Source organism: Rhinolophus hipposideros, assembly GCF_964194185.1.
Source record: "Rhinolophus hipposideros genome assembly, chromosome: 20".
NCBI classification, from domain to species: domain Eukaryota; kingdom Metazoa; phylum Chordata; class Mammalia; order Chiroptera; family Rhinolophidae; genus Rhinolophus; species Rhinolophus hipposideros.
In genome coordinates this window covers 26899049-26926278 of record NC_138066.1, presented here as the reverse complement: position 1 = coordinate 26926278, position 27230 = coordinate 26899049, and the positions used below count along the sequence as shown (strand labels likewise).

Here is a 27230-nt window from a genome sequence, read left to right as displayed (position 1 = left end):
TACCGTGTTTCCCCGAAGAAAAAAGACCTAGCCAGACCATCAGCTCTGATGCATCTTTTGGAGCAAAAATTGATATAAGACCCAGTCTTATTTTACTATAATATAAGACTGGGTCTTATATAATATAATATATAATATGATATAATATAATATAACTGGGTCTTACAGTAATTTTTGTTCCAAAAGACGCATTCGAGCTGATGGTCCGGCTAGGTCTTATTTTCCGGGAAACACGGTAGGTAACCTCTTTTGTCCTTTGACTTTGGTGAGGCCCACCTGGCCAAGCGTGTGTTATTTTTGGCAGGTGGTATCCTTTAAGAGGGCCAAGTGTGTGTGGCTTCAGGGTACAGGGCAGGTCCTGGGGCTGGAGCCGCTGCTGCCTCCTGATCAGGGGCAGAAGGAGAATAAAGCCACCCTAGAAACTGTCATGAGGTGTGTGTGGGGGGTGTGGCTGCTTAAGAGGTCCCTGGGGCTGCCTTTTCTATTCTGGATCTATGGCAGGGGCCCAAGCCTGCCTCCTGGGCCAGGCAGGCATGTGACCGAGGCAGCCCAGTGAGCCCCAGTGAGTGGGGCAACTCAGGACGGCTGTCCGGGGAATGATACCCAGACCCGTTGTTGCCCCAACGCCAATTTCTCAGGAAATCACATAATCCCATTTTCATGAGAAGTCACCCAACCTAAGGGCAGGCCACTAATTGGACGCTAAAAACTCTGTAAAACTATGCATCTGCTGGCAGCCTCGTTACCGGTGTCTTCTGGCTTAAACCAAAATAAAAACATGAGAGGAGGCAACGCCATGACCCTCAGGAGAAATTCTGACTCGCAAGCCATTGAGGCTGAAGAGATTCTGACAAAACAAGTTCTGTTTCAAACCACCATCCTTTTTTTCCTCCCCCCACCCCCCTTTTTTTTCGTTCCTCCTTTCCTCTAACTCAGAGCTGCCATCTCCGGCCCATCTATCTGTTTCTGGTTAAGAAAGCTCAAGCCATATAAGGCCCTCTGTTGCCTATGGTTTACGTTGGCTGGAGAGCGAGGTTGCTTTTGTAAAGCTTGTTTCAAAGAAGTCGCAAGGGCTTTTGTGAAGCTGAGTGTGTGTGTGTCCAGTCCTATTCCCACTATTCACCTTCTTCCCTACCCCAGGCTAACAAGTGGTGTGACCCCCAAGACTTCCGACAAACGCATTTTCTCAGAACTCCGAAGTAAAAAGTGAGCTCGGTGACTCACACAGTACACGTACCTGTCATGCTGCTACCAGCCACAGAGGCACCCTGTTTCTGGAGTAGATTCTGTAATCAGCTTCTGTTTATTAGTTTAGAAACTTACAGTCTCAGCTAGTGGGGCAAGTGGGTTTGCCTCTCTGGAGGAAGTTTGGTGACCCTGTACCTCTGGGTTCTTGACCTTCAGCCTGTTTGCCCAGTGATGTTGGGGAATGATTTATCTGGCAGTCGCCTTCCCAACTCCTCTTCACTTCCCTTTCTTGCTTCTCTTGAGTGAGCCAAGCTTGTTGCTGCCTTAGGACTTGGGCACACGTTTTCCCTGCCTGGAACTTTCTCCCCCTCTCCTTTCCCTGCCCTCCCAGATTTGGGCATGGCTGCTCCTCACTGTGTCAGCTCTGCTGCCGCCTCTTCAGAGAGGCATTCCCTGACTGTTCTATCTAAAGCTCCCCTCTCTCTCTCCCACACGCTCTTTCCCCCGCCTGTCTCTGCTTGGGTTCCTCCTCTAGACGACTGAACCCAGAAGATGACTGTTTCTCAACTCTCCCAGCTAGTCCCATTCTAGATGCCCGGGAGTATCGTTAATTCATACGGTACAAAGGGATGCCTAGGGCTCAGTTCTTGGAGTCGGTTGAGAGGCCGTGGGTTTCTGACGATTGGGTGCTGCATCTTGGCAGTATCTTGAGATTTGAAATGTGACTCGCTGCCCACCCCACCCCTCCACCTTTGCTTCTGAGGGCCCTTGCATGTCCAGCAGAAGAACGCGGTGGGAACTCAGCTCCACTAAATGACCAGGCCGGAGGGACCCTGCTGCCAGGTGCTGGCTAGACCTCAGTGGGGCGGGGGGCCCGATGCCTTCGCTCCGAAGGGTCTACGATAAGCCTGTTGTCTCTGTGATGATCGCGGTTCTGTCAGCAGGGCAGTTGGGTGGTCTCAGAAGCAAAATTGGCGTAAATTATTACGGGAAAATAAAGCGTTTTTAGTTTGTACATAAATGAGTCAACGCATATGTAGTGACCACGATGGTTAATGAGAAACATAAAGCTACATGGTAATAGAGCATCCACTGCTGCTTAATACTTAAGCATGTCTTAATTTCCTGTGAAAGCATTGCTTGTAGGAAGTTTCGACGTCTGACTGTGCACAAGGTTTTAAAGAACAGTCGTTTGCTCTGAGTCCTCGCCCTCCTGTCCTGTTCTCTTCTAGAGGCAATTGCTTTCAACTCCTCTTGTTGTCCTCCCTCCCTATTTCTAAATAGTATTCCTTCCTTTCTCATTTTCTCTCCCTCCCCTCCCCCATCGATCTTTCTTTCCTGCCTTTTTATATTGTCTGATTTGTTTTTCTGCTCTGGAAGGATAAGGATTTGGCTCGTTCCTACACTTTTTCTTTCCTCATCCTCTCAGTATAGAGGTAGTGTACATTATTAGGGTATAAATTTTGCTTGTGGCTGCAAAGTTGTTAGTTTTCCGTATTTCCTTTCTTGTCCCCCCTTCCTCTCCTCTCCTAGTTAATTTTCTTTGTTTGTGGAGCTTAGTTTTCTGTCTCTCCCCAGTTCTCTGACTCTCCCCTGGGCCTCAGCCTTTGCTACTGAGCGTCTGTCATTGTGCTTGAATATACTGGGTACTAAGCGGTTCCACTTTGCTCCTGAGATGCACCTCTGTCCCCTGCTTTCCCTTCATCCCGGGAATTCCTTCTCCCCTTCTCATGTTGCCTCATGGATCAGTACCCCTTCTTTTTTGGTTTACTTCCTTGTTTCGGTGGAGTCCATCCTCCAATAGCTTGCTGAGAAAGTGTGCGAGGGTGGGCAGCCAACCAGGGGCAAGCTGATTCATGCACAAGGACAAGCCCCTTTGAAGGCACAGGATGGGGTGTGGCTGAAGAGGGAGGGACGGTGAAAAGTTGGCCAAGACAGCTCGTCCCCCAGCTCCCTTCTACTGTGCCGGCAGAAGGTCTGCCTTTACTTTAGGGGTAAAATGTGAGAGCGTCTGGATTTGGGCACCAGGTAGTGGAGAAAACGGGTATTGAATGCAAGTCTGCATATTGAGGGGTGGCTGGTTGGCTCAGTTGGTTAGAGCGCAGTGCTCATAACACCAAGGTTGCCTGTTCGATCCCCACATGGGCCAGTGAGCTGCACCCTCCACAACTAGAGAGAAAACAATGACTTGACTTGGAGCTGATGGGTCCTGGAAAAACACACTGTTCCCCAATATTCCCTAATAAAAATTTAAAGGAAAAAAAAAAGTCTGTATATTGAATGGGGCAACCCACCCCCCCTTGGCTCCCACAGTGTTGGCATTCAGGCTTCTACTGTCCTCTCATCTCCCATCATCTCCCATCCCAGGACATTAGAACATTCTAGTCTGGGGAAACTGGCCGCCTGGTTCCTGTTTGTCCCCCACCCTTGCCAGGACACTTGCCTGACTCTAGGACCAAACTTGTTAGTTGATCAGTGGTGTAGGGTGGTAGTAACAGACCCAGTAGAGAAGTCATTTGCTTTGCCCCCGAGGTGGTGCTGTGAAGGGTCTTTGCCGAACGCCAACATCTGTTCTGATTCCTTTTGAGGGCGCGTGTCTTTTTTTTCTTTTTTCTTTTTAAAGGAGGGCGCAGCTCACAGTGAACCATGAGGGCATCGAACCGGCAACCTTGGTGCTGCCAGCACTGCACTCTAACTAACTGAGCTAACCGGCCGTCCCCACGTGTCATCTTTATTACCCTTTAAGTAAGCTTATTGTCTGATCAAGCGTGGTACCTTTCGGGCAGTCTTGTAGTGCTCTGTGGTGATGGGCACGCACTCCGAGTACGCAGGAGCACTTTGCTGACGCCTGCTTTATCACCATAGTCGTTAAAAAAATTTTAAATCACATCACTATCCCCCAAATGAAGCAATGGGAAGACTTGTAGGAGGTGCTGTTTTTTTTCCCTTTATCATTTGAAACCTAATGAGATGACCTTCCATGAGTAGTCAGCAGAGGAGAGAGGCTGGGCAGTTCAGCCTTGTGTGGCTTCCTTTTTTACCGAGTTTTCCAAAGTGAGACTTAAATTTTAAGTGAACTAGAAGAGGAAGAGCTCTTAATTTGAGACCATGCCCAGAGATGGGATTTTTCACTTCTGGCTCTTCTTACCTGAAGCTCCTGGTACTCGGCTCTGGGCTTCCACTTTGGCTGGAGAACACTTCACTGAGCAGGCGCTCCCACCCAGACATTACTGGGGGAAGCCTCCAGTCTCCTGGGAGCAGGCCGCCAAGTATGGGGAGTGGCGGCCCTGGCTGCCCTGTGGGGCTATCACAATGGAGGGTGTGGGGGACAGCCCTGCACAGGACCTCACAGCCCTACTGTGAGCTAATTTGGAATCTTGAGAGTGCCACCATGAGTCACAGGTCGCTCGGGCACCCTAAGGATGAAGGTAACAGCCCTGTGAACACCGGGACTGGGCTGAGACCAACATACCTGACGCATGGCTCCAGCACCCTGATTCCTGGGCCCCCCAGCCATGCTGCTGAGGGTGAGTGGCCCAGTTTACCATCGTCCCCCACCCTCAGTGGCAGCATCAGACATTTCCAGTCAAGGTAGGCGCTGGCCGTCGCAGCATTTATCCAGCTCTTGTCTTTCCTTTAGATCTCCTGGACACCCTTTAGAACTATGCTTTCCACCAGCTGCATGTGGCTATTTAAATTAAATTAACATTAAATAAAATTTACAATTCATTTCCTCGGTCCCACGGGTCACGTATCAGGTGTTCAGTAGCTCCCTGTGACTAGATGGCTGCCAATATTGGACTGCAGTTGCCACTTGGGGATCACCCAGGCCTTTGCCTCTTGTGACCTCCTCCGCTTTGGCCATGTCTCAGCTGCTCATTGCCTTGACAGTAAAGGTCAGACTCCTTTTGTCTGGCCCCCCGCCAGCTCTTCAGTCTCTGCTCCCAGGACGTGTTCCACTCTCCTGTGGGACCAGCTGCCCCATCTCATCCCCAAAGACATCTCGGCTTTAAAACCTTTATTTATGTCATTAACCCACCATTGCAACCTACGGAAACTCGGGCCTTCTTTGAGACAGCCTTTCTTGTGGTCTCCTTGCCTAGTTCTGAAATCAGGCTCAGCTTGGTACAGCGGTGGGGTGTGTGTGTCAGTGAGACACACACTGAATCTTCCATCTGGGTTGTGAGCTTCTGGTGGACGTAGCTTTTTCTTGCAGACACTTCAACACATTTGAATGTGTGTGCATAACCTCAGCCTGATGAGGAATTAGGTACATGCGTCCTATACAAACAAAGAGGCACGCTTGTGTTCCAGCAGACCCGGGGGTTGGGATTGGGGTTGGGGTTGGGGAGAAGAGGGAGGAAGGGGGCCTTGGCCTGGCCCACAGCCTGCTGTTATTCTCTGAATGCTGTGGCAGCGAGTGTGGGCTTGAGGTTCTGCATCGTGCCCTGTCCTTGGAAGACTCCCTTCACAGGGAAAAGCACCCCCTCAGCTAGAACTTGACGTGCAGGGTGCGGTAGAGAGGGAGTGTCTTGGGCCTCCTCCTGTTAGTGAGCTCCCAGGGACAGTCTTTGGCAGTGTGAACACATAAGCCTGGAATAATGGAAGAAAGTTCAAGTTGCAACTTCCAGGGTATGTCAGAGTCCATTCAGAACACAGTGGATGTGACTTCACTGACCAGACCCAAGCCCAGACTGGACTTGTTAGGCTCTTGGCACCTAAACTCTTGTTTTTATGATGGACTTTCCCATCAGTTAATTACATACAGCTCTTTTTCCACAATAAGTGCAGCCAAATGGGCTGAGTCACTGGGACCAACACTCTGCACCATTCCCGGAGATTTGCTTTCTTGTTTAGCAGAAGTCTCTAGATTGCAGTGACTCGGCTGGCCCTCGGGGTTGGGAGTGAGGTCATTACTTCTCCAGAGGTATGCTGTTCAGAGAAGCTGCAGGTTCCTCTGGGAGAAAGAAAGAAGGCATCCTTTTAGCACCTGGAGTGAGCAGGTGGGCACTAAGTTCCTGGGGGGCTGTGCCACGTGCCTGCCTTCAGCTCTGTGTGACCACTGGGCAACCAGCCAGCCTGCATCTATTCGGGGTAATGGACCTGCTAAAAATAGCAGGCAGCTATTTCATTCCAACAGATTCAAAATAGCTGACTCTCCTCCCCACCAACCCTGGGCCGGGGCTGTGCTTCCTTTTCGCTGACTGGAGGCAGGCCTATCTGAGTGGCCTGGGCCTCAGGAGGGGGGGGTGGGGACATCTTTAAGTAACTTGTGAGTATGAAGGCTTTTAGACCCACACGGTAAATGCCACTTGTATTTTGAGAGGTTCAGGTTTAAAAAAAAAAAAAAAAAAAAAAAAAAAGAATGCCCAGAGAAGGAAGCCTTGTAAGGCTGCCGTTGTGTGTGTACGTGAAGGTGGCCCTGTCTGAGAATTCAGGAAAGGTTGGTACATCCGACACTACCTGTCCAGGCCTATTTGACCACGTGAAGCAGGGAAAGGGCACCTGTGGAGTCCCAGGAAGTCTGTTTCACTGAGGTGAGGTTGGCTCTAGTAGGACTCTTGGAAGTGAAGGGCTGAGGAAGGGGGAGATTTTTCTTGACGGGTGGGAGGAGCGGCTTTAGTCCCCAGACCCCCCTGTGAGGTGCTTCCAGTGAAATCCAACTAGACTGTGAACACGCCACCTTTGGCTGGGGTGGCTGTTGATTCCAGGGGCCCTGGGCTCTGTTTTTGGTGGAGATGGCTCATATCTCTAATCACAATCCCCGGGTAGCAAGGGAAAAAAATAAATAAGCCATTTCATCCCCTCCTATGTGGAGATCTCATAACTCTTATCTCAAGTGCCCGGAGCACGGCAGTTCCTGTGCAGGGCAGTTTCTGTCCCTCCTAGTCATGGAGAGGAGGCCTTTGCCTGGAGGAGGAGTGGCCCCTGGCTTCTGGTTCTCAGCATAGGGTCCCGCAGCTCTAGTCCAAGGGTGAGTGGTGGGCCCTGGGGATCCAGGTGGGACATGCTCAGGATTCTGTGGGTTGCGTGACCCCACTCCTGGGTAGCAGGAAGTAAATGCCTTCTGAGAGGTCCTCCAGGCACCACAACAGGGGCACCTGGCTTGGAAACGGTGCAGTTTTCTAAGCTGTAATTAGCAGAGTAGCTACAGCTGCCTGTCTGTAGGGGGCTGTAGATGGTGGGTGCGAGGGCTTAGAGCAAGGGTGTCCAAACTTTTTTCAACGTTTTTTACCAAGGGCCATATGCTGTAAAATACACAAACAGCTGGGCCACTCACTCAGGGTGAAGTATGTATTGCCTCACCTGGTTTATTTAAGTAAACTAAATATATTTTTGGAATGTGCTGCGGGCCAATAAAAAATGGATTGTGGACCGCAGTTTGGCCCGCGGGCCGCAGTTTTGACACCCCTGGCTTAGAGCCTCCATCTCTGGGAACAAGCTGGGCTGGGAGGGTTAGGTGGGTGAGTGGCAGCGGTGTCCCTGTGAGCTACAGAGCAGCAGGCAGTGAGCACGTGTCATGGCCCCAGGAGGCTGGTTCTGTGTTCAGTGTGAATGAGGACTGGGAACAGAGCAGATGAAGGGGTGGGAGCCCAGTGACATGGGGCCAGGGTCTGGGTTGCGGTGTGGCTTTCCTGGGGTGCAAGATCAAAGCCACACTGGAATGTATGTTTGAGTATTGGGCCTCTCCCTTACATAGGCTCTCCAGTGGTGGGGTGGGGTTAGCTGCTGGACCCCTTGGATTAACTTTTAGTTCCAAAGGGGTGGGGGTCGAGGATTTCCCTAGCTGTTTTGAGAGACAGTTTACGTGTTGGATAGCAACTCCCCCCTTGCACACAACCCTCCACACACCATTTGAGTTTGTGGCCTTGGGCCCTTGGTGTGTAAAATGAGGAGGCTGCCCCCTATGGGTTGTAAAGACAGAGGAGTCTTTTTCTTCCTCTACCCCCTTCCCTTTCATCTTTTCCCTGAGATCAGAGAATTGCTAAATAATACGGGATCACAACTATAAACCCTGCTGAAATGGGATTGTCTAGTCAAGAAGGAATCAGAATTTAAATTTCCCGACAAGAATGTGCTCGCTTCGGCAGCACATATACTAAATTTCCCGACAAGAAAAGATCTCCTGACAGCAGATCTTTGGCATCGTACCTTATCCCGAGAGCACCCTTCCCCCTGCCTCTTTTCCTTCTTAAAATTGTATTTATTTTTATGTGAAAGGCATTGAACACAAAGCAAATAGCCCATAACCTACCGCTTTTTTTTGGCTGTGTGCAAGTTGTTCCAGAACAGCACTTCTCCAGCTTGACTGCACAAGGGCGTCACCTGGATGAAAAAACTTGGTGCCTGGGTCTTACCCTCAGAGATTCTGGTTGAATTGATTTGGGTGCCGCCTTGGGATTTTTAAAAGCTTCCCAAGTGGCGCTAATGTTGGAGAAGCACTGAGAGAGAAACTGTACAAAATCTCTTTTCCCAAAAGGAAGGAGGGAGACTGTTTGCAGGTCAGGTCCCGGGTTTTTTGTGGGATCATGTGGACACAGACATCACGTACACGGTGGGCTACAGCTTTTATTTTCTGGATCATGACAGTTTTTCGAGTCAGTACATAAGATCAGCTTACTTCTCTAACACTGGTGTCCAGGGATTCTGCGATATATTTAGCAGTGATTCCTCTGACTTTTGTTTCAAATGATACCCCAGCGAGCATTCTCATATAGATTTCTGCCTATGTAGGTTTGTTTCAGTGTTTGTTTTTAGGAAAAGATGCCAGGGTGTGGGATTTTGGGGTCATAGGGTGGGTTAATTATAAAGTTTTAGGAGCAGTACCAACTTTTTCCTTGGCCCATATAATGCCTGATCCCCGCAGGCACATTAAGTAGTGGATTCCAGATTTAATGTGAGTTCCAATCTCTTGGCTGTATGACCTTGAGTTATTTTAACCTTAAGATGGAAGTACATTCCAAACCAGATGTTTGAAGATTGGATGATGTAAGAGAAAGTATGTATTGAGCTGAGTTTCCACGTTTGAATCTGAAGTTATAAGGCAGGAGCATTGAAGCTTTCTGCTTGGAGGGATTAATACAAAACCTTCCAACCCTGGCCACTGCTTAGTTCTACTCTGTATTCTCCAATCCCATTGCTTCATCTTCACATATTAGCAGGAAGGTTTATCTTCAAAGATGGCAGTGCTTTCGGAACATGACCTCCTCCGCAGCGCGTCCCCCACCCTCCTCACTTTGGGGGCGGAACACTTTTCCTCGCATCTTCACAAACAATGTGCTTGTGAATCCTCTGGAGATCTTGTTGAAATGCAGCTTGTGATTCAGTAGGTCTGCAGTGGGGCTGAGATACTCTGCTTCTGGCAGGTGCCCAGGTTATACTCAGTGCTCTGGTCCCCAGACTGCGCTTTGAGAAGCAGCCCTAGTGCAGCGGCTCCCAGCTGTGGCTGAACGTCAGCACCACTCAGGTTGCTGTAGGCTCTGGTTTTGCCTGAGAACATTTATGTAAGTAAATAACACCAGTAAGAGGTGTTAGAGCATTTACATTTATGTCTGCAACTAAGCACAAACCCAAATTAAGGTGTAATTCACCATGTCAGTGGAGGATTCGGGGTCTTAAGAAAACTTACATTTTTTGCATACAAAATGAAACTTGGCATGGCCACACCGGATACAAGCATTCTAGAATAAATCCGCCACATACCTCTAATGAGAGCTAACCCTGCTTCGCAAAGCACTTACTACATATCTCAACGAATGCCAGTCATCCTTATGTTCTTCATCTTACAGATGAAGAAAATTGAGTTTCCTGTCTCCTTTACATGTCTACTGCCTTCTTCTAGGCCCTTTTCATTTCTCCTTGTCTGGATCTGACTTATGTCCCCAGATTCCTTTCGCTTATTATAATGTTTCTCCTGTTCCCAGAATCAACCCGAAAATAGTGTGGTGTGTAGGCCTTGCAGACCTGTGCGGGTTCTCTGGTGTCTACAGGATTTAGTCTACACTCTGCAGGGAGGTCCCAGGACCCTCAGTTGAGCTCCTTAAATGACTTGGTTCTCCAAGCATGCCCTGTATCTCCATGCCACTGTGTGTGTTGCTGGTCCCACCCTGGAGCGTCCCCTGTCCTTTTAGAACTTTTGTTCTGGCTCTTGCTGTGTGATTAATATTTCCTTGACTCATGGTTTTGTGGGTACATGTGAGGGACATGTATACCTGTGGATTCCATGGGTGATTAAAAATGCTCCAGTGCCACCTGGATTAATAAGCGTTCTGGGAGTTTGGAGAACTAAAACACCACATACACGTAACTAGCTCCTTGGGGGAACAGGGAGAATGTGGCATCGAGAAGTGAGAAAGGAAGGGATTTGTTCAGGAGAAGGCGCAGCTTAGTTCAAGGGCACGTGTGTGGGTGAGGGAGCAGAAGGTGTCTCTTCCTGCCCATGGTCCTCCTATGGGTGGCCCAGAGTCACGGGTATGAATGTGTGGAGGGCGCTCCTTTCAGGGGGAGGGAAAGGAAGAGCAAACAGCTCAGCTATCACCTGCTGATTGGCTTTCCTCTGCGGTTGTATCAGGGTCCTTTTACCAGGCTCTCATAGCATCCCTCTCCTTCTCTTCCAGGTACAGTCACTGCAAGCCTCCAGGATGGCCATCCAATTCCGTTCACTTTTCCCATTGGCATTGCCTGGAATGCTGGCACTTCTTGGCTGGTGGTGGTTTTTCTCTCGGAAAAAAGAGCATGTCAGTAGCCGCGACAGACAGGTGGAGGCTCGCACCGTGGAGCTGAGGGCCGACCCTGCCATTGAAGCTCTGATCCCAGCGGCAGAGGCCTGTCCTGGAGTCGTGTCCACACCTCCCGCTGTCACCCAGTTACCAGAAAAGGAGCTGGCCACGGCGAACAGGCCTTCTCCAGAGCCCCGAGCCCCGCTGTGGGCACGTCCAGCCTGTCGTACATCAGCATCTTCAGGCAATCTTTCTAACACCACGGACACGAGATTTCCACCAGGAACACACAAAGACGACAGCACAAGGGTGGAACTAGCCCTGATGGGTGACGAAGCCAAGTCTGTTCCTCTAGAGTGTTCCTTCCCATCCCCAAAGGTTGTTCCGTTCCCCCACGAAGCAGCTGAGGTGTGCAAGCACGAGGCAGAGCGGGACCAGCAAGGTCAGTCTGCAGCCCCCACAGAGAAGCATGGCCCTGGGGCGAAGGCCAGAGAGACAGGTGGGGCCGAAGGCACTGGCGACGCAGCGTTGGGAGAAAGGGTGCTGGAAGAGGGTGTGCTGTCCCAGGAACATGGCTTTGAATCACAGGGCAGCAAGGCCCCCAGCCTGGCTCCCCTAGGAGGAGGGGGAGAGGCAGGGAAGAGCAGCCTGCCTCAGGTGGAAGGGGACGCGGTAGGGAAGTTGCTGAGGAGCTTTAGCGAATCGCCGCACACAGAACTGGCCACGGAGGATGAGGCGCCGGCAGCCCAGGACAGAGCCTGGGGCGGAGATGTGTCAGGAGAGCTGGGCACAGAGGAGACCTTGGATAAAAACGAAGAGCTTGAGCAGGCTGCCTTCCAGATCATCTCCAAAGTGATCTTGGAGGCGACGGAAGAAGTGCTGGCCACCACCATGGGGAAGATTGCCGATCGCGTACATCAGGCCTCAGCCAGTCAGCTCCACGGGCAAAAAGAGGAGAGCTGTGCCCCGGTCAGCCAGAAAACTGCCCCAGGGCAAGATGCTGCAGAGCCCGCTCTGGCCACAGCCGAGGCAGCCGTGGGCCCATCACGTGCTGCCCTCCCCTCGCCGGGCCTGCCAGCAGAGGACCTGCCACCACCAAAGACCTACGTGAGCTGCCTGACCAGCCCTCTGTCCAGCCCCACTAAGGAGAGGAAGCCAAAGAACTCTGTGCACCACCTCTCCCTGGCCCCCTGCCCACCACCGGCCGCCCCCCTCGGAGAGTCACTGCACAGCTCAAGCGTCCTAGTGGAAGATGCCTGCGTGTCGGACAACAGCCAGGGTGTCTCCTCAGTGGCTTCTTCCGGGCAGTGCTCCGATTCCGTCAGTACTTCAGGGCTTGAAGACTCTTGTACAGAGACCAACTCGAGCCCCAGGGACAAAGCTACCACCTCGCCGCTGCCAGAAAGTACTGTGCCGTTTAGCAACGGGGTGCTGAAGGGGGAGTTGTCAGACTTAGGGACTGAGGATGGATGGACCATGGATGCGGAGGCTGATCATTCGGGAGGTAGGAGGGTCGTGGGCGTTCGTCACTTAGAGAGGCGGCCATGGGGTTTCCCTTGATTCATAAGAAAGGCTGCCAGTCTGCCTCTCTCTGCTAGTTCTGTGTTAACGGTGCTCTTCAGCTGTGTCCCAGCCGGCCTGCAGAAGGTCGGGGCACAGCGGGGCGCTGGCAGGTAACTGAGAAGTTAGGCTGCCCAGAACCCCAAAGCCATGCAGCCGCAACTTGGTTTGGGGCAGCCAGTGACCCTCCCCGGCCCATCAAAGTTGGGTTCACCAGTTAACCTAAGTGTGCCCCTTTTCCTCTTTTAAACACCAACCTCTTCATTTTTTTCTTTTTTTTAAAATGGAGAGAGGTCTCCTTAGCTTAAATTCCCTTGAGTACCAAGAATGAGTATGAGCTTATTTAATGGTTTATTTCCTTTTCATCGTGTGCTTGTTCCCATGTCTTCACCTGCTTTCCTTCTGCAGAAGCTCTTTCCTGGTAAGTACCCAGAGAATGGCTCCAGCTTTGAGTATGTGGGGGAGGCTCGTGCTTTCTGCGCGGTTGCTGTCACCTATACTCCTTTGCAGAGCGCCTCTGTGCAGCCAGGAAAGAGGGCCACTTTGGTAACGAAGTGTCCTCTGGTTTTTCGAATGCTGAGCCCCCCACATAGACAGTTCAGATCGCTCACTTCCAGATCAGCAGCTCCTGACCCTGCTTTTGCAGCTACCCCAGGGTATTTTCATTTATCTTGTGGAAAGAGACCATAAATTCCCTGCTTTGGTCTTTGACTTGCTTGTCCTGTAGCCATTCCCTACCATTTCAGCTCCAGGAAGGTTGGGAATCTTTCGTGGGAATTCTACTTTCAGCAGCACCTGGTGGGTACCACACACTACGTTTTGTCCCCTCTAAGATACACTGATTCAGACACTCCTGTTTTTTATGTACCCCTAAAGGAAAAAAAAAAAGGCTGCAATCATGAGTGCAGAAGGCCAGAGACTGTAAGATGCCCCCGAACTTCAGGGATGTTAAAATGCTTTTTTTTTTTTTTTAAGGCATCTTAAAATGGGTGAAAATCTTTTTACAATAAAGGGGTTTCCCTTTGCTTGTTCCCTTCAGGTTAATTAACAAGCCCCCTGACCTTGTCATGCCAGCTCTGGATCCACAGTAGTGGCCCTCAGATGTGTTGCAGGCTTCCGAGTGTGGGCCACGCAGAAGAGAGGCCATGACTGAGCTGTGGTGACCAGTGGGGAGGCGTGGGCATGGCACCTAGAGGCCTGGGAGGACCATTCACCAAGCACCCAGTTCTGCCCAGCACCAGGCTTGTGCCTGACATGTATTCTCACGGTAGCCTTGCCGTGTACATGAGGAAGTGAAGCTTGGGGAGGGCCAGCGAGTGCCACACTGAGGAAACTGGAAGCTGGCCTTTGAGTGCAGCCTGCTAGGGTCCTGGTACGGTCTGAGCCACCTGTGGGTGTCATCGGGGCGGCAGGTACCATCCAGTCCTGCTCTGTTGGGCAGAGGCTGGGGGCCCCTTGTGTTGAGGGAGGAGGTCACTTTGAAGGTGACTCTTCCTTAGCTGCGAGGGAATCTCCTCCTCGTAACTTCGTCTACATCATGGGTTGCTTGGTAAATGATTATGCCCACCCAGGGTTTGCAGAAAACATGTGCAAGATAACCTAATTAGTAGAATCTTAGGAGTGGTCTATTTCTGACAATTGAGTCATCCATATTTAAGCCAGAGCCGCTTCTCTTAAGCTGGTCTGGCCACCTCGTTTTTCTGCAGTGGTCCCTTTGGCACATTCTCGATTGAGAGTGGAGCAGCGTGGGTGCCAGAGCCCTGCTGCTCACTCTGTCCTCTTGGGAGTGAGCTTCAGCCAGAGGGTTCAAGACCCGCCACGAGCCCAGAAGAGCATTCAGAGTTGCACTAGTCGGGCCTAAGCAGAAGGAAAGGAGGATCCCATTCCTTCATCCAATTCTGGCCGAGCCCTGATTGGGAAGAATGGGGCCCTCAGACAAACCAGCGAGAGAGGACTCTTTCTAGCTCTGCTTGGCTGAAGGCCACCACCTGTGAGCCCAGGCCTGGGGCCTTGGGGCTAGGGACCCTTGGTCTGAGGTACTAGCACAGTCGGAAGGGTTGTGGAGTAGTTCTGACTTGTGGGTCTCCATCTCCGGGGATGCCTACACCCTCCTGAGACCATGTGAACCTGTTGGCCTGTCCCCGTCCCCCGCCCCATGGACTCCCCTTCCTGGGCCAGCGTCTGTTTCTTCCCAGTTCACCACTTGTTTGCTCCAGCAGCTGTGGCTGGGTGCGGCTGCCAATTAAGCAAGTGGGACTGTAAGTGACAGGCTAAAATTAGGTGTATCTACACCCCCAGCCCTCCTTTCATTGGGGTTGTTCTGAGCCCTTCTAGACTGCTAGTTGACAGTCACCTGCCAAGCTTGAGGGGGGTGGGGGCAGGGGCCTCCAGGGAATGTGAGTTTGGGAGTTGTACCTTATTAACTGCTCTGAGCCAGTGTCTGGGTGTCGCTATACATGCTGCTTCCTCCCCTGCAGGTTCAGACGGGAACAGCATGGATTCGGTGGATGGCTGCTGTGGCCTCAGGAAGACTGATGGTTTCCAGAATGCCCAGGCAAGCTCCAATCCTAAGAAGGTTGACCTCATCATCTGGGAGATTGAGGTGCCAAAGGTAAAGGGCTGCAAACTCAAAGTTCGCCCCTGGCCCAGGGTCATCGGGCTTAGGGACAGGGCTTCCAGGGCGGGACAATCAACCAGGAGAAGCCCCTCAGTGAGCCAAAGGCTGGAGGGAAAGGCAATGCTTCATTTTGCCAAGATTCCGAGAGTTCCCGCAAAGTGGAATTCCTCCAGCTGTCGCCAGGAGCCTCCTCTTCTCGTCCTCTTCAAACTCCCAGGCCTGCTCGCCCACCCTGGGCTTTTCTTGTATGTCAGGGCTCCCATCTGCTTGGAGATGCTCGCGAGACCAGACAGAGGACATGGGACAGCCGGCAGTCCCTTCACTGAGCTCTGCGCAGGCTCTCCAGTGCAAAGGATTTGATAATTGAGCACAGCATAAATCCATATTTTAGAGAACTCGAGAGGTGTAGAAATGTATGAAGAAAATAAAAATCAGCTTTAATCCTCCCCCCGAGAGTGACTGCAAAGACTTTTATTCCCTTCTTGTCTTGCACCCTGTGGTTTTTAAACAAAACTGAGATTATGTTGCTTTAATTAATGCTTTTAAATATTTAACGATTTAATTTGCCCGTGCTATTCTTTGAAAATGTAATTTTAACTGCATTATTCATTGTGTGAATGTCAATTTACTTCACCAGTCCCCAATTCCAGGGTGCTTAAGTGGTTTCTAGCTTCTTGCTGTTCTAACTTAACAACTTATTAGCTTGGTCCTGATGTTTATCTCTGGGGCTCAGAAATAATTGGCTGACTGCATACTCCCAGGGCACTTAGCTTCCTGCCAAATGGAGACTTAGCTTGGTTTGAACTCTGGGTGAAGCCGTCAGCCTGACCTGGGGTGCTGGCTCTCTCGGTTATTTCCTCCCCCAGTGACCCTGATAGCTATCCTGCCCTCTTGTCCTTCAGTGGATGCAAAGGGCATTCCCAGGCAGCTCTGGGTGCGGAGGGGACCACGTCCCAAGTAGCTCCGTGGGGTGTGGGGTCGTTTGGGATCGATTCAGAGCTTGTCTTACATCATGGCTAAGTTTGGCTGCTGCTGTCCGCCTTGAACTATGGCATGCTGGGCACTTCTGCGAGCCTCGGATTCTGAAGGCTCCAGCCTGCTGTCAGTTGGCAGCAGGAGCCCAAGGGTTATTTCTCAGACCTGTATTTTCAAAGTGAGCCCCTTTACCTTCAATCCTGAGTAGATTTGAAGAAATGGAAGAGTCGTAAATTGACCCTTGTGCTAGTGAAATGACCCTTGTGTTAGTAAAACACCTCATTTTGTAGATTTGGGAGGAGAAAATGCTGCCTTTGCAGCGTTTTGGATTTGGGTCACGTGGTCAGGGATGAAATGGGAACTGCTGAGTCCTGGAGCCAGACTGTATTATTCAGCTGCTTAGTAGCTGTGTGATGTGGGGTGAGTTACTTAGCCTCTCTGGGCTTGTTTTCCTTATCTGTAAACGGTGATAAAGATAACCATTTCAAAAGCACTATAAATAAATTCAGGTGCTTAGAATAGTGCTTAGCAAATGAGTGCTGACATTTTAACAGTTGATAATATGTTGGAGTTTGACCTTTTGTATAACAAAGGTAGGACTTTGGGAGTGTAGGGAATTGATTTCCCGTTGACCACTTCTCTTTCTCTCTCTCTGTCAGCACTTAGTCGGTCGGCTGATTGGCAAGCAGGGGCGGTATGTGAGTTTTCTGAAGCAAACGTCTGGGGCCAAGATCTACATCTCCACCCTGCCTTACACCCAGAGTGTCCAGGTCTGCCACATAGAAGGTCAGTGGCCGCTGCTGCCCTGTGCTTCGTTTTCTTACCTGAAACGTAAGCACATTGAGGTATCTGAGTTCCACTGGCTCCCCTGTTGGAATCTACATCTCTGAAGAGAAAACACTGCACACGTCAGGTGACGGGAGCAATGCATATCTTCCCTTCACCCCTCATCTCCAGTGCAGGTGCTTGAAGGAGAAGCGGGTCCCTCCCCAGATGCCCTGGCCAGGAGAGGCATGGGCACTCAGCTGGGTGGGTCAGGGTCCTGGGTTAGAGTGCCCACCGCCCCACATGGCTCTCTCACAGCACAGCCGGGAGATACCCCTCGGGTCTGGTCGCTGAGGGCCAGGCCTTTCCCCTCTGCTAGCCTCTTACTGGAGTCAAAGCACAGGTGTGATTTGAACGGTCAGGGGGTTTCAAGTCTCTTTAGATGCCTTTCTTCCTAAGGCAAAACTTACCACTTTGACACCTTAAAGATACACTTGAACTCCAGGAGAAGTCCTTCGGAAATGAGTGTGTGCCTGAGTTTGGCTTTGCTGAGTTTGTCTTGCTCACTGACTGCGTCCTGCTCCAACCCCCATTTAGGTTCTCAGCATCATGTAGACAAGGCGCTGAACCTGATTGGGAAGAAGTTCAAGGAGCTGAACCTCACCAATATCTACGCTCCCCCACTGCCTTCACTGGCCCTGCCTTCTCTTCCAATGACTTCCTGGGTGAGCATGCCCCTGGGGGACCAGGACTTCTGGCGCCCCTTTCCCCTCAACCTGCCCCAAACAAATTCCCAGACCATGGCTTATTAAGGCCAAGAGCTCACTGATGACTGGGCCCTCTCACTGCCGCATCCCCTCGTCAGTTCTGCTTCTAGCCTGTGACCTCGGGGGAAAGGTCAGGCTAGCGGTGGAGTGCTGGTAGGAAGCCAGAGGCCTCTCGGTCCCTGTTTGGAAGGACCACTCTCCCTTGGCTCTGCCTCTTGGATACCCTTTATATAAAAGGCATTTATTTGCCCCTTTTCTTTCCCATGGAAGCTGAAGCCCACTCCCTGTTTCACTTCTGAACCAGAGTTTTCCCCGGGAAGCTTGGCTCCAGACCCACTCTATTTTTAAATAACTGAGTGGTTAGTGTGGCTTCCTTCCCTTGCTCTTGGCGTGGCTCAGTGGGACTGGAGACGGGACCCCAGTGCCTCTCACCCAGGGGGAGAGATGGAGGCCCTGACTCTTAGCCAGAGACTCTTCTTGGGCCATCTGGCTGGAAGGTGGCCTAGATGCTCTGCTGGGTTAGGTGTTTCCTGTAGCGTAGGTTCGGGAAATCTAGTGTCTACGTACAGCTCCTTAAAGACCACGGCCTGGAATGTGCCTGGCCACAAGCACACTTATATTCCAAACCCCAGAGTGGGAATGAGTTGGGAGCGTGTTGATGGAGCGTAAGAATAGACTGAATGAGACGCTTGCAGACCTTAACAGTGGACTCTGGCTGGTAGGAAGGCAGAGTAGAGAGATGCTGTCGAACCTTAAATTCCTAGGGTCAGCTGCAGGCCGAGGGCCTGGCTGAGGGCCTATGCACCTTGTTCTTAGTGGCTGCTTCGTTTCTCGCTGCCTCCCCTGGGTCTTATAGACTCAAAAGAGGTTTGGGGAGGGGAAGCTCTGGCGGATGGATGCTGCCCAGATCAGTGAGGCCCAGCAGTACCTCCACAGCTCGCTCCTGGGAGACTCCCCACCCAGCCCTGAGCGGGGCCACCTCGTGGTTCTCACGGTATGGCAGGGAGGGCCACAATGGTGTGGAAAAACCCTTCCCATGCGAAAGTAAGTTTTCCTTGAACCCCTGCCATCAGGATGCCATGCTCTTTTCAAAGCTGTGCCAGTTCAGAGACTTGACCCGGGGCGTGGGGGCTTAACCCAAACATGCGAAGGATTGCTGCAGTGCTCACTCCCGTCCTGTCCCCTGCAGCTCATGCTCCCGGATGGCATCACTGTGGAGGTGATTGTGGTCAGCCAGGTCAACGCCGGGCACCTGTTTGTGCAGCAGCACACGCACCCTACCTTCCATGCCTTGCGCAGCCTGGACCAGCAGATGTACCTCTGCTACTCGCAGCCCGGAATCCCCACCCTGCCCACCCCAGTGGAAAGTAAGTGCTTTGCTGGGCGCTCTGGCCAGGCCACGCGGAGAAGTCGTGGGGGTGGCTTGTTCTGTCCCCGGTCTTGACCCGGAGGAGGCTGTGGTCAGAACCTTCATGGGACCCGCCTCCTTGCCTTCTTGCTGTTGGCATAGGGTTACTCCGGGCTGAGCTGCCTGGCTCGCCCAAGTGCTGTTTGCATTGGCTAGTGGAGCCCTGGGGTTGGAGTGGAGTTTTGACACATGGATGCGCATCCCAGCTCTGCCCCTTACCTGTTGAATGGAGCTGATGCCCACTTGTTCCAGGAATCGGGATTGGATGCTGTATGTGTCATATGTGAGGTTCCTGATGCAGATCACGGTCCCACAGACGTTCCCCGGGTGCATCAAACCCCCGCAGTGCGTTGGGAACCTCTGAAGTCACGTGACTTGCCCAAGTCGTACCTGAGCAGGAGGTGGGATCTGAACTCAGCTGGAACCTTGAGCCCATTCTCTGTCACTATTATCTGTGTTGCCCTGTTGGCTGGGATCGAATGTCCGAACAGCTCTCCACCCACCCCCGTCAAGGACTCCAAACTTACAGTCCCCCAGTGGGCTTCAAGCATCAGGAAAACTTTTTTTATTAGTTTCAGGTGCACAAGACAAAGTAATACTTAGACGTTTATCATTGATATCCCTCACACTGTGTGAACCCCCCTTCCCCCAAGTCAGGAAAACTTTTGAAATTAGCTATAGCATTTTGTTTGGTTTTCTCCTGGAGGAATAAGGCTTTTGGTTTTTGTCAGAATCTGTAATGTTGCCTCAACCCAGCGGGAAAGACCAAACTGGAGGCCAGCAGGTGACTGCACCAGGGGCTGCTTTTAAGGGTCAAGACACAGTGTGGCCAGCTGTGTCATAGGCCCTCATCCCAGCCAGCCTGGGGCAACTGCCAGGGGTTCTGCTGGGCGACCTCCCCACGATTCAATCTGCCCCGTCCTTGCTGCTCCAGAGTGGGGTTGGCGACTATTGGGGTACTTGCTCTCTGGCCTTATTGGCTGCCCAGGGCATGTGTGCCTCGGCAAAGGTGAGAAGAAGTGGGGTGTAGGTCTGAGAACCCCCATCTGATCAGCCCTGGGTCTGATTGTCATGGGCCGCAGCAGACTCTAGATACCAAGCCACTGAGGTCTGCTGCACTTGGAGTTCTTGAGTCTTTCTAGGACGTTCCCTTAAGAATATAAGTCCCCATTCCCTGAATTTTGTGTTTTATTTTTTGTTTCAGTTAATCCGTGTTCATCTCAGGCTTCAGTAAGTTCCAGAGTAAACAGATCTAAATGAATGCTTTTTGGCCTGGATAGTTTTGTGGGTGGCACACGTGCTAGGCTGAATTTCCCAGCCTAGGTCCTTCTGTTGGCCAGTCTTAGGGGAGGCTTTGGGGATTCCTTGCGGTTCCCGTCCCCTGTGGCGTGGAGGTACAGGCCTCTGAGAAGGAATGTAGGGAGGTGGGTAGTGATAATTACGTGGCCCTTGGTGCCCCGCCCTGGGCCAGGCTTGTCCACACGCTCTCTTCGTGCCCTGCAGTAACGGTCATCTGTGCTGCCCCCGGCGTGGATGGTGCCTGGTGGCGAGCTCAAGTGGTGGCCTCCTATGAGGAGACCAACGAAGTGGAGATTCGCTACGTGGACTACGGTGGATATAAGAGAGTGAAAGTAGATGTGCTCCGGCAAATCCGGTGAGTCGAGGCTCCTCGAAAAGTGCATGCCCTGCGTGTGAGGGGCCTGGGAGTTCTGCGTAAGCAATTCCCCAAGCCTGGGATGTGGGTGAAGCCTTCCTGCTGCTGCCTGCTCTGCTTTAACAGAGGCTGATAGAAGCAAATTCCATGGCTCGCCTCAGCCAAACTGAGCTAGAGAGGCCTGTCTTAGGGAAGAATTCCCCCATGTGTCCTATGGCAGAAGGGAAGCAGGCCTCTTTTTGGGTGTGTGATGCAGGAAGTCCCTCTGAGGTCAGGCTTTTGCAGCAGGGCGGGTGGCCTGCATTCAGCTGTGAGGGCAGCTGAGGCTTACTGCCCATCATGGGTACCTCAGCTTTGCTTCCTGCTGGGTTGCAGGGGTCAGGGCACTAAGCAGAAGGAGTGGAGTCGGCCTTCACGTCCATGTTCAATGTGTTCTTTTCTTGTTTTTCTAGGTCCGACTTTGTGACCCTGCCGTTCCAGGGAGCAGAAGTCCTTCTGGACAGTGTGATGCCTTTGTCAGGTAACAGCTGGGGGCCTCTGGCTGGAAGGGCGGGGAGCAGTTGTCGGGAGCCTCATTTTCCCTTGGAGGACGGCGCGTGTTAACGTGGACTGCTACCACTCTCAGTTTCTGACTGATTGATAGCCTTGGGCTGAGGCCTGAGGGCTCCTATTTCTAAGTCTCGGGTGACGCTAGTGCTGCGGGTCCATGGACCACCTTTCAGGTCTGCTGCTCTAGACTTTATCCAGACCTCCAGCTCAGGGAGGCTGCCGACACAGGTGCCTTCCAGAACACAGTGGAGACCCACAGGGCCAGCACCCCGGCGAAGGGCCGGCATTGGGGCCCTGGCAGTGCTTCGCGGGGCCTCAGCTCCTGGGGGCGCTGTGCGATGGCCCTCACTGTGACTACATTGCCGAAGGGAAGGGGACTGGCAGTTTGACCTTGGGCAAGTTACTTAGCCTCGATTTCCCCCCTCTGGAAAATGGGGTGGTACCTATCTTTCAAGGTGGCCAAGGGAATTACATAAACCCAGGAACTGGGATGTGGATGTTGGTCAAGTTGCAGCTACTTACGACGAGTTTTATATCCGTGGCGACTAGTCCATTGGTTCCATCTCCTTCCGCCCCCGGTTTGCCCTTTCTAGTCTTGCTCTTGTCGAAAGCAGTGTGACGCTTTGGAAGCACTATAATCTCGCTGCAGTCAAATGCTGGGCAGGGGCTTCGTGTTGTTTTCCTTTATTGCTCTTGCCCAACCTTCCTCCGTTTCTGTCCATCTCAACAGTCTGTCCAGGCCCAGCTGAAACGCTCCCTCCTCCATAGGATGTTCCCAGACCTTCGTAAACCTGCCTCTCCCCTCCTTACCATCTTTTGCCTTGGGTGTGTTCTTGTACGTAACTTTTATAATCTGATGAAGAATGCTGCCTCAGGGCCCTGCCCGCTGTGGGGTGACTGCCCGTATTGGGCTGTGTGGCCAGCTGCCTGGGTTTAAATTCCACCTGTACCACTCGGAGCTGCTTGAGCTTTGGCCATCCACCTTTGTCTCCTGTGTTCTTACCTGTAACGTGGGGAATAACACCTGTTACCTCGTAGGGTGCTACTGATTGAGTGGAGGGACGTGCTCAGCCCAGTCCTCCCCAAAGAGGTGGCGGTGGTGCTGTTCCCATTGAAGGCAGAGTTTCTGTCCCTTTGGTCCTCTGTTCCTCTGTGGGTAGTATGTAGCAGGGATCCTGAGTATATGACAGGCCTGGGCTCTGTTCCTGACGTAGGTGGCTCTCCCAGATGAGGTTCTCAAGTCCCATGCTAGCCTCTGAGGGCTTCTACTTGGCATACACCTGGAAGTGGTGTACGTGACAAGAGTGCCTGCCTCAGTGAGCGTCTAAAGGCTGTGTTTCCTTTTCCTTCTAAAGATGATGAGCACTTCTCACCCGAGGCGGATGCAGCTATGAGTGAGATGACAGGAAATACAGCACTGCTGGCTCAGGTGTGTGGCTGGTGGGCGGGAGGTGGGGCAGGCCGGGCTGGGTCTGTCCAAGGAGCCTCCGGCCTCATCCGGGCTTCTTGGAAACTGACCTTTAAATGCCTGCCTTCCTGTGGCTCTTCTGCCCTCGTTTGGCCAGCAGTCTTTAAGGAGAGGGGCATGGGATAAATTTTAAACATGCTTTTTGTTTTGTTTTGTTTTCAGGTGACAAATTATAGTCCGACTGGCCTTCCTCTGATTCAGCTATGGAGTGTGGTTGGAGATGAAGTAAGTTCTGTCCTCCTTTTCCTCCTAAGTTACTGGGCAGCAGTAATGGTTGATGTGGAGCTGGGGCTCCTCTTGAGCTAACCAGAGGATGTAACTATAGACCCCTTCCCCCCAGGGGACAGTTAGCAATGCCTGGAGACCTTTGCGGTTGACATAACTGGGATGGTGACACCAGTGGCATCTACTGGGTAGAAGCCAGGGGTGCTGCTAACCATCCTACAGCGCACAGGACAGTCCCCACAAAGAATTATCTGGCCCAGAATGTCAGTGGGCCTTCCTGGACTTGGTTCAGACCTTCCCGAACCTTCTGTCCTTGGAGGTTTGCTCTCTTCCATCTCATGGTATTAAAGCTTCGATTTCTTTGGCACATTGAAAAGCCTGTCCTCAAGCCAGTAGAACATAAGTAGATGCCCGGAAAATGCGCCACGCCCCCTCCCTCCATTACGCTTGTACCTGTTGCCTGCGGTGGTGGCCTGGGACTGTGGGAGGGAGAACCCTGAGTGCCGTGGGCATAGCTCTCAAGGGAACTTTCTTTTCTAGGTGGTGTTGATAAACCGGTCACTGGTGGAGCGAGGACTTGCCCAGTGGGTAGACAGCTACTATACAAGCCTCTGACCCCCCCGCCCCCCAACAGCCACTTGAGTCTTTTTTGCACTGTTGAAATTGGGCTTGGCACTCAAGGCAAAGACTTTACATCAGAATAACAAACGTTGTCTTCCTCAGAAAGTTCTTTTTCTCTGCATTGTGCTCATGTTGAGAAGATGGTTCATCTCTGAGACAAGGAAGGAGCTGTGGGTGTTTTTCAAAGCCATAGATGGTGTGTAACAAGCCTGTCGGCTTAACCTGGTTATAATCTATTAAAAAAGAAAAAAAGTGGAAGGAAAACTACCCCCCCTCAGACTGTCCCTAGCCCCCTCCTTTGCATTCCTCTCTCCTTCCTTCCCACTTCCTCCCCAACCCCAAACCAAACCAATTATAGCAAACATGCCAAGGGATGTGTTGCTTGCTTGAGAGGGTTTCTTTTGCTTCCAAGTCTTTCTTCAGGGAGCAAGACATGAACTGACTAATTGGTATCGATTACTTGTACAGCTGACATATATGAATTTATGATCTTTAGCCAGTTTTTATAAACGTCACCTAGGTCTCTTAAGAAGGCAAACTTTTTAATGCATATGTAAATACAAAGCAATCAAACCTCTGGCCTTGGTCAGCGGGGGGAGGAAACTGTTATCTCGCCAAGCCTGGTTGTAATTTGTAACCATTTTCTATTTGTGCAAACTCTGTAAATATATGTTTAAAAAAATGTAATATTTTGTACAAGACACTGGAGAACAAAGGGAACTCAAGCTTTTTCCACACCCCGTGTCATCTGTGAGCAGAAGTTACCTCCGCAGAGTGTAGCTGCCTGTCCCGGCTCCTGCTGCGGGCCCTGAGTTGTCCTGCCTACCGAGCAGGGTGACTCGATGGTGTAGATTGTGATCCGGGGATTTCTTTTTTCTGTACAAATTTGTTAAAAAAAAAAAAAAAGCAAGTCATTGAATTACCTTGCAGTGGTGTGTTTGATTCTTTTTTTAGACTGGTTCCAGCATTGTACAATTTAAAATAAGTAACGTACGCTTATATAAATCATGAATTGTATACATTACAGATAAAGCTTTGAGTTCATTTTTCCATGATGGAAAAGGTTGGGGAGTGAAGAGGCCCACTGTGAGGATGGATGGTGGGCAGGACGGTCCCCCTAAAAGAGACCCATGGCTGTTTGATGATAATGTAGCCAGAAATTTCCATCTGGCCTTTCTCCCTCCTTGCCCCACAAGGTGGCAGCGGAGCTTCCTCTGGCTTCCCCCAGTGAGTATCTCAAATAGCTAGGCTTGAATTTAAAGCACTGGTTTCAGAATCCTTTGGTTGTGCATTCTTAATAGAGCTGTGAAGCTCCTTAATTTACTGCAGCGATAAGAGTGATGTAAAACATGCATACATTTACATGGTGAGAGCAGATACTAAATACTGCAGATGCTAAATAGCTCTTTCTCTTAAAGGTAGGCTCAGGCCCGTTAGCCCAGGCCTCCAAGCCTGCCCATCCATTTGGGGGTCTCTAGAGAGCTGAGGGTCCTTCCCACTGAAGTTCTCCCACAGAGCTGTGGGTAACAAGGAGTTAACAGTCTCAGTGTCCCTCGTCTGTAGGGTCAGATAATGAATGGTACCAACCTCGTAAGGCAATGAAACGAAATCATGGAAATCTCCCCTGCTTGTACAGAGTTGGCCCACAGCGAGCTACCAGGCCTCTTAGCTGCTGGCAGCCCAAGTCCCTGTGGTAATTGGTGTGACTTCAACCAAATCATGTTACACCCAGGTCTCGGCCTTTTCTGTGTAGCTCGCATCGCTGGAGCAGGAAAGGGTGTACGGGGAACCTTCAAGCTAGTTTGGAGAGAGCTCGCCAAGCCTGGTGTACAGATTTGGCTTTTATCTTTGGGAGCCATTGAAGGGTTTTAATGGAGGGGGAAACCACACGATTCTGGTGCAGGGAGGAGGATGGGGGAAGTGGATGAGCAGAGAGACCAAAGCCAGGATGGTCCAGATGGACACCGACTTCCTCTGGGATGGCTCCTGGGTGACAAGTGATGCGGTCAGGATCCTTGGACAAAGCTCAGGATGGAGGGAGTGGTGGGGAGAGCAGTGGGGATGAGAAGGTGTGCTGCTTTTGTGTCTGAGGTCTCTGAGTCTTCTGGGATGTTCCCTTAAACAGGGTTTGGTACATGGGAAGACGCAAGTTGGAGGTTGGTGAAGGGCATGTACTCTTCGAATAACGGTTCTTGGATTGTTGTTAGCTTTTGATTAATTTCCAGAGTTCTGAAAAGTTGGTGTTGACCATTTTGCCAGTAATCATGTTGCCTTTCCGGAGGAGCAGGTCTAGCTCCACCATTCCGGGCGAGTACATTTTAGACTTGCTCTTTGAATTACCTGTGGGCCTTTCAGGGGACAGCTTTAAAGTGTGAGTTTGGAAACTCACGAGAAAAGCCGGCACTGGAGTGAGATCAGGTAATCCTCCCAGTCTCACTGGGATGCTGGACACAGTGGGGCCAGAGCTTCCAGCCTGTTGTCACTTCAGGCGTTTGTGTCCACGACCCCCTCTGGTCCTTTGGGCCCTGCCCGGTACGGGAGGGGTGACTGGTCCTAGTAGGGTGTCAGCATGGGTTCTAGGGTTATGCTACACCTCATACACAGCCTGTTATACCACTTAGAGGTATCTCTAACCATCACAGAATTCAGATAAAACAAGATCAGTAGCCAGAGTAGGACCCTGGAGATAGGAGGTGGTGACTTGAATAGCTTTGGGAGGGAGCAGCTCATCTGAGACTCAGCCAGATTTTGCCCAGGCCGTGTTCTTTTGACCATGGCTCCTCTGAAACGACGACAGGAGGACCGTGCCTTGTGCCATCTCCCCAGATAAATGCCACAGTGGTTAAATGTGCCCATAGGAAAGATCTGAAACTTAGAATGAAAAGATACTAGCATGGGAGAGGTCAACCATTTTGTTTATTTGAAAAAGTGAAATTGAAGTAATTAAAGAAAGCCAGGAGAAATTTGGACAAAAGGGTGAACATTTTTAAACTATGATGATCTCAAAGGAAAACTTAGTCTCCATTGGAAAGTGTCATAAAGTAGAGATGGGCAGAAAATGGAGACTCAGGGTCTGTTTTAGGCCAGCGCTGTCCAATAGAAAGCCATGTGCCTGCCATATGTGTAATTTAAAATTTTCTAGGAAAACGAAACAGGTGAAATTAATTTAATAATAGGTTATTTAACCCAACATCTCATTTCAACATATAATGGACATTAAAAATATTAATGAGATATTTTAGTAAGTCTCTGAAATCTGGTATGTGTGTTTTACACTTCAGCCTTTCACTTTTCAGACTAACCGCAGCTCAGGAACTTAGTAGCCACAGGTGGTCTGGGACAACCACACTGAACAGCACAGGGTGAGGCTACGCCTTTGTTCACCACCGCACAAATACGAACAGGCTTATATATCTTCCATATTCAAAACATTCTAGGTTTTTTTGCACATTTTTCCAGATGGATTTCAGAATGATTTGTGGTGGGAGGGGATCATAGTAAATGTTCTACCGACGTTTGAAAATAATGCGTATTGTTGGTTTGGGACAAAGCTTTATGTAATCTATTAAATTGGGCTTATAAATTATTCGTATCTAATGTTTTTCTTGTTTGCCCCATCCCTCTACCCTTTTTTACCTGTACTATCTGTCCATTTCTAAGAAAAGCACATTAAATGATTCTGGTATTATCACGTTTTCCAGTTTTTTTTAACAG

At 50.9% G+C, this 27230-nt stretch overlaps 1 protein-coding gene across 7 annotated transcripts in view; it reads left to right on the top strand.

Annotated features, from left to right (window-relative positions):
* The window catches only part of AKAP1 (A-kinase anchoring protein 1), a 56544-nt gene extending 32105 nt beyond the window's left edge, over positions 1-24439 (top strand). For 5 of the 7 annotated variants that reach the window (XM_081029247.1, XM_081029242.1, XM_081029248.1 and 2 more), the window contains exons 2-11: positions 10806-12411; positions 14945-15078; positions 16719-16845; positions 17422-17549; positions 18781-18958; positions 20503-20653; positions 21106-21173; positions 22558-22631; positions 22833-22895; positions 23436-24439. In XM_081029247.1, the coding sequence (XP_080885373.1) occupies positions 10830-12411; positions 14945-15078; positions 16719-16845; positions 17422-17549; positions 18781-18958; positions 20503-20653; positions 21106-21173; positions 22558-22631; positions 22833-22895; positions 23436-23510 (2580 nt within the window). In that variant the 5' untranslated portion in view covers positions 10806-10829 and the 3' untranslated portion in view covers positions 23511-24439. Of the gene's footprint in view, positions 1-7050; positions 7163-9672; positions 9693-10805; positions 12412-14944; positions 15079-16718; positions 16846-17421; positions 17550-18780; positions 18959-20502; positions 20654-21105; positions 21174-22557; positions 22632-22832; positions 22896-23435 lie in introns of those variants that run through there. The other 2 variants (XM_081029244.1, XM_081029245.1) reach the window with 2 other exon arrangements.
* The last annotated feature ends 2791 nt before the right edge of the window (positions 24440-27230 follow it).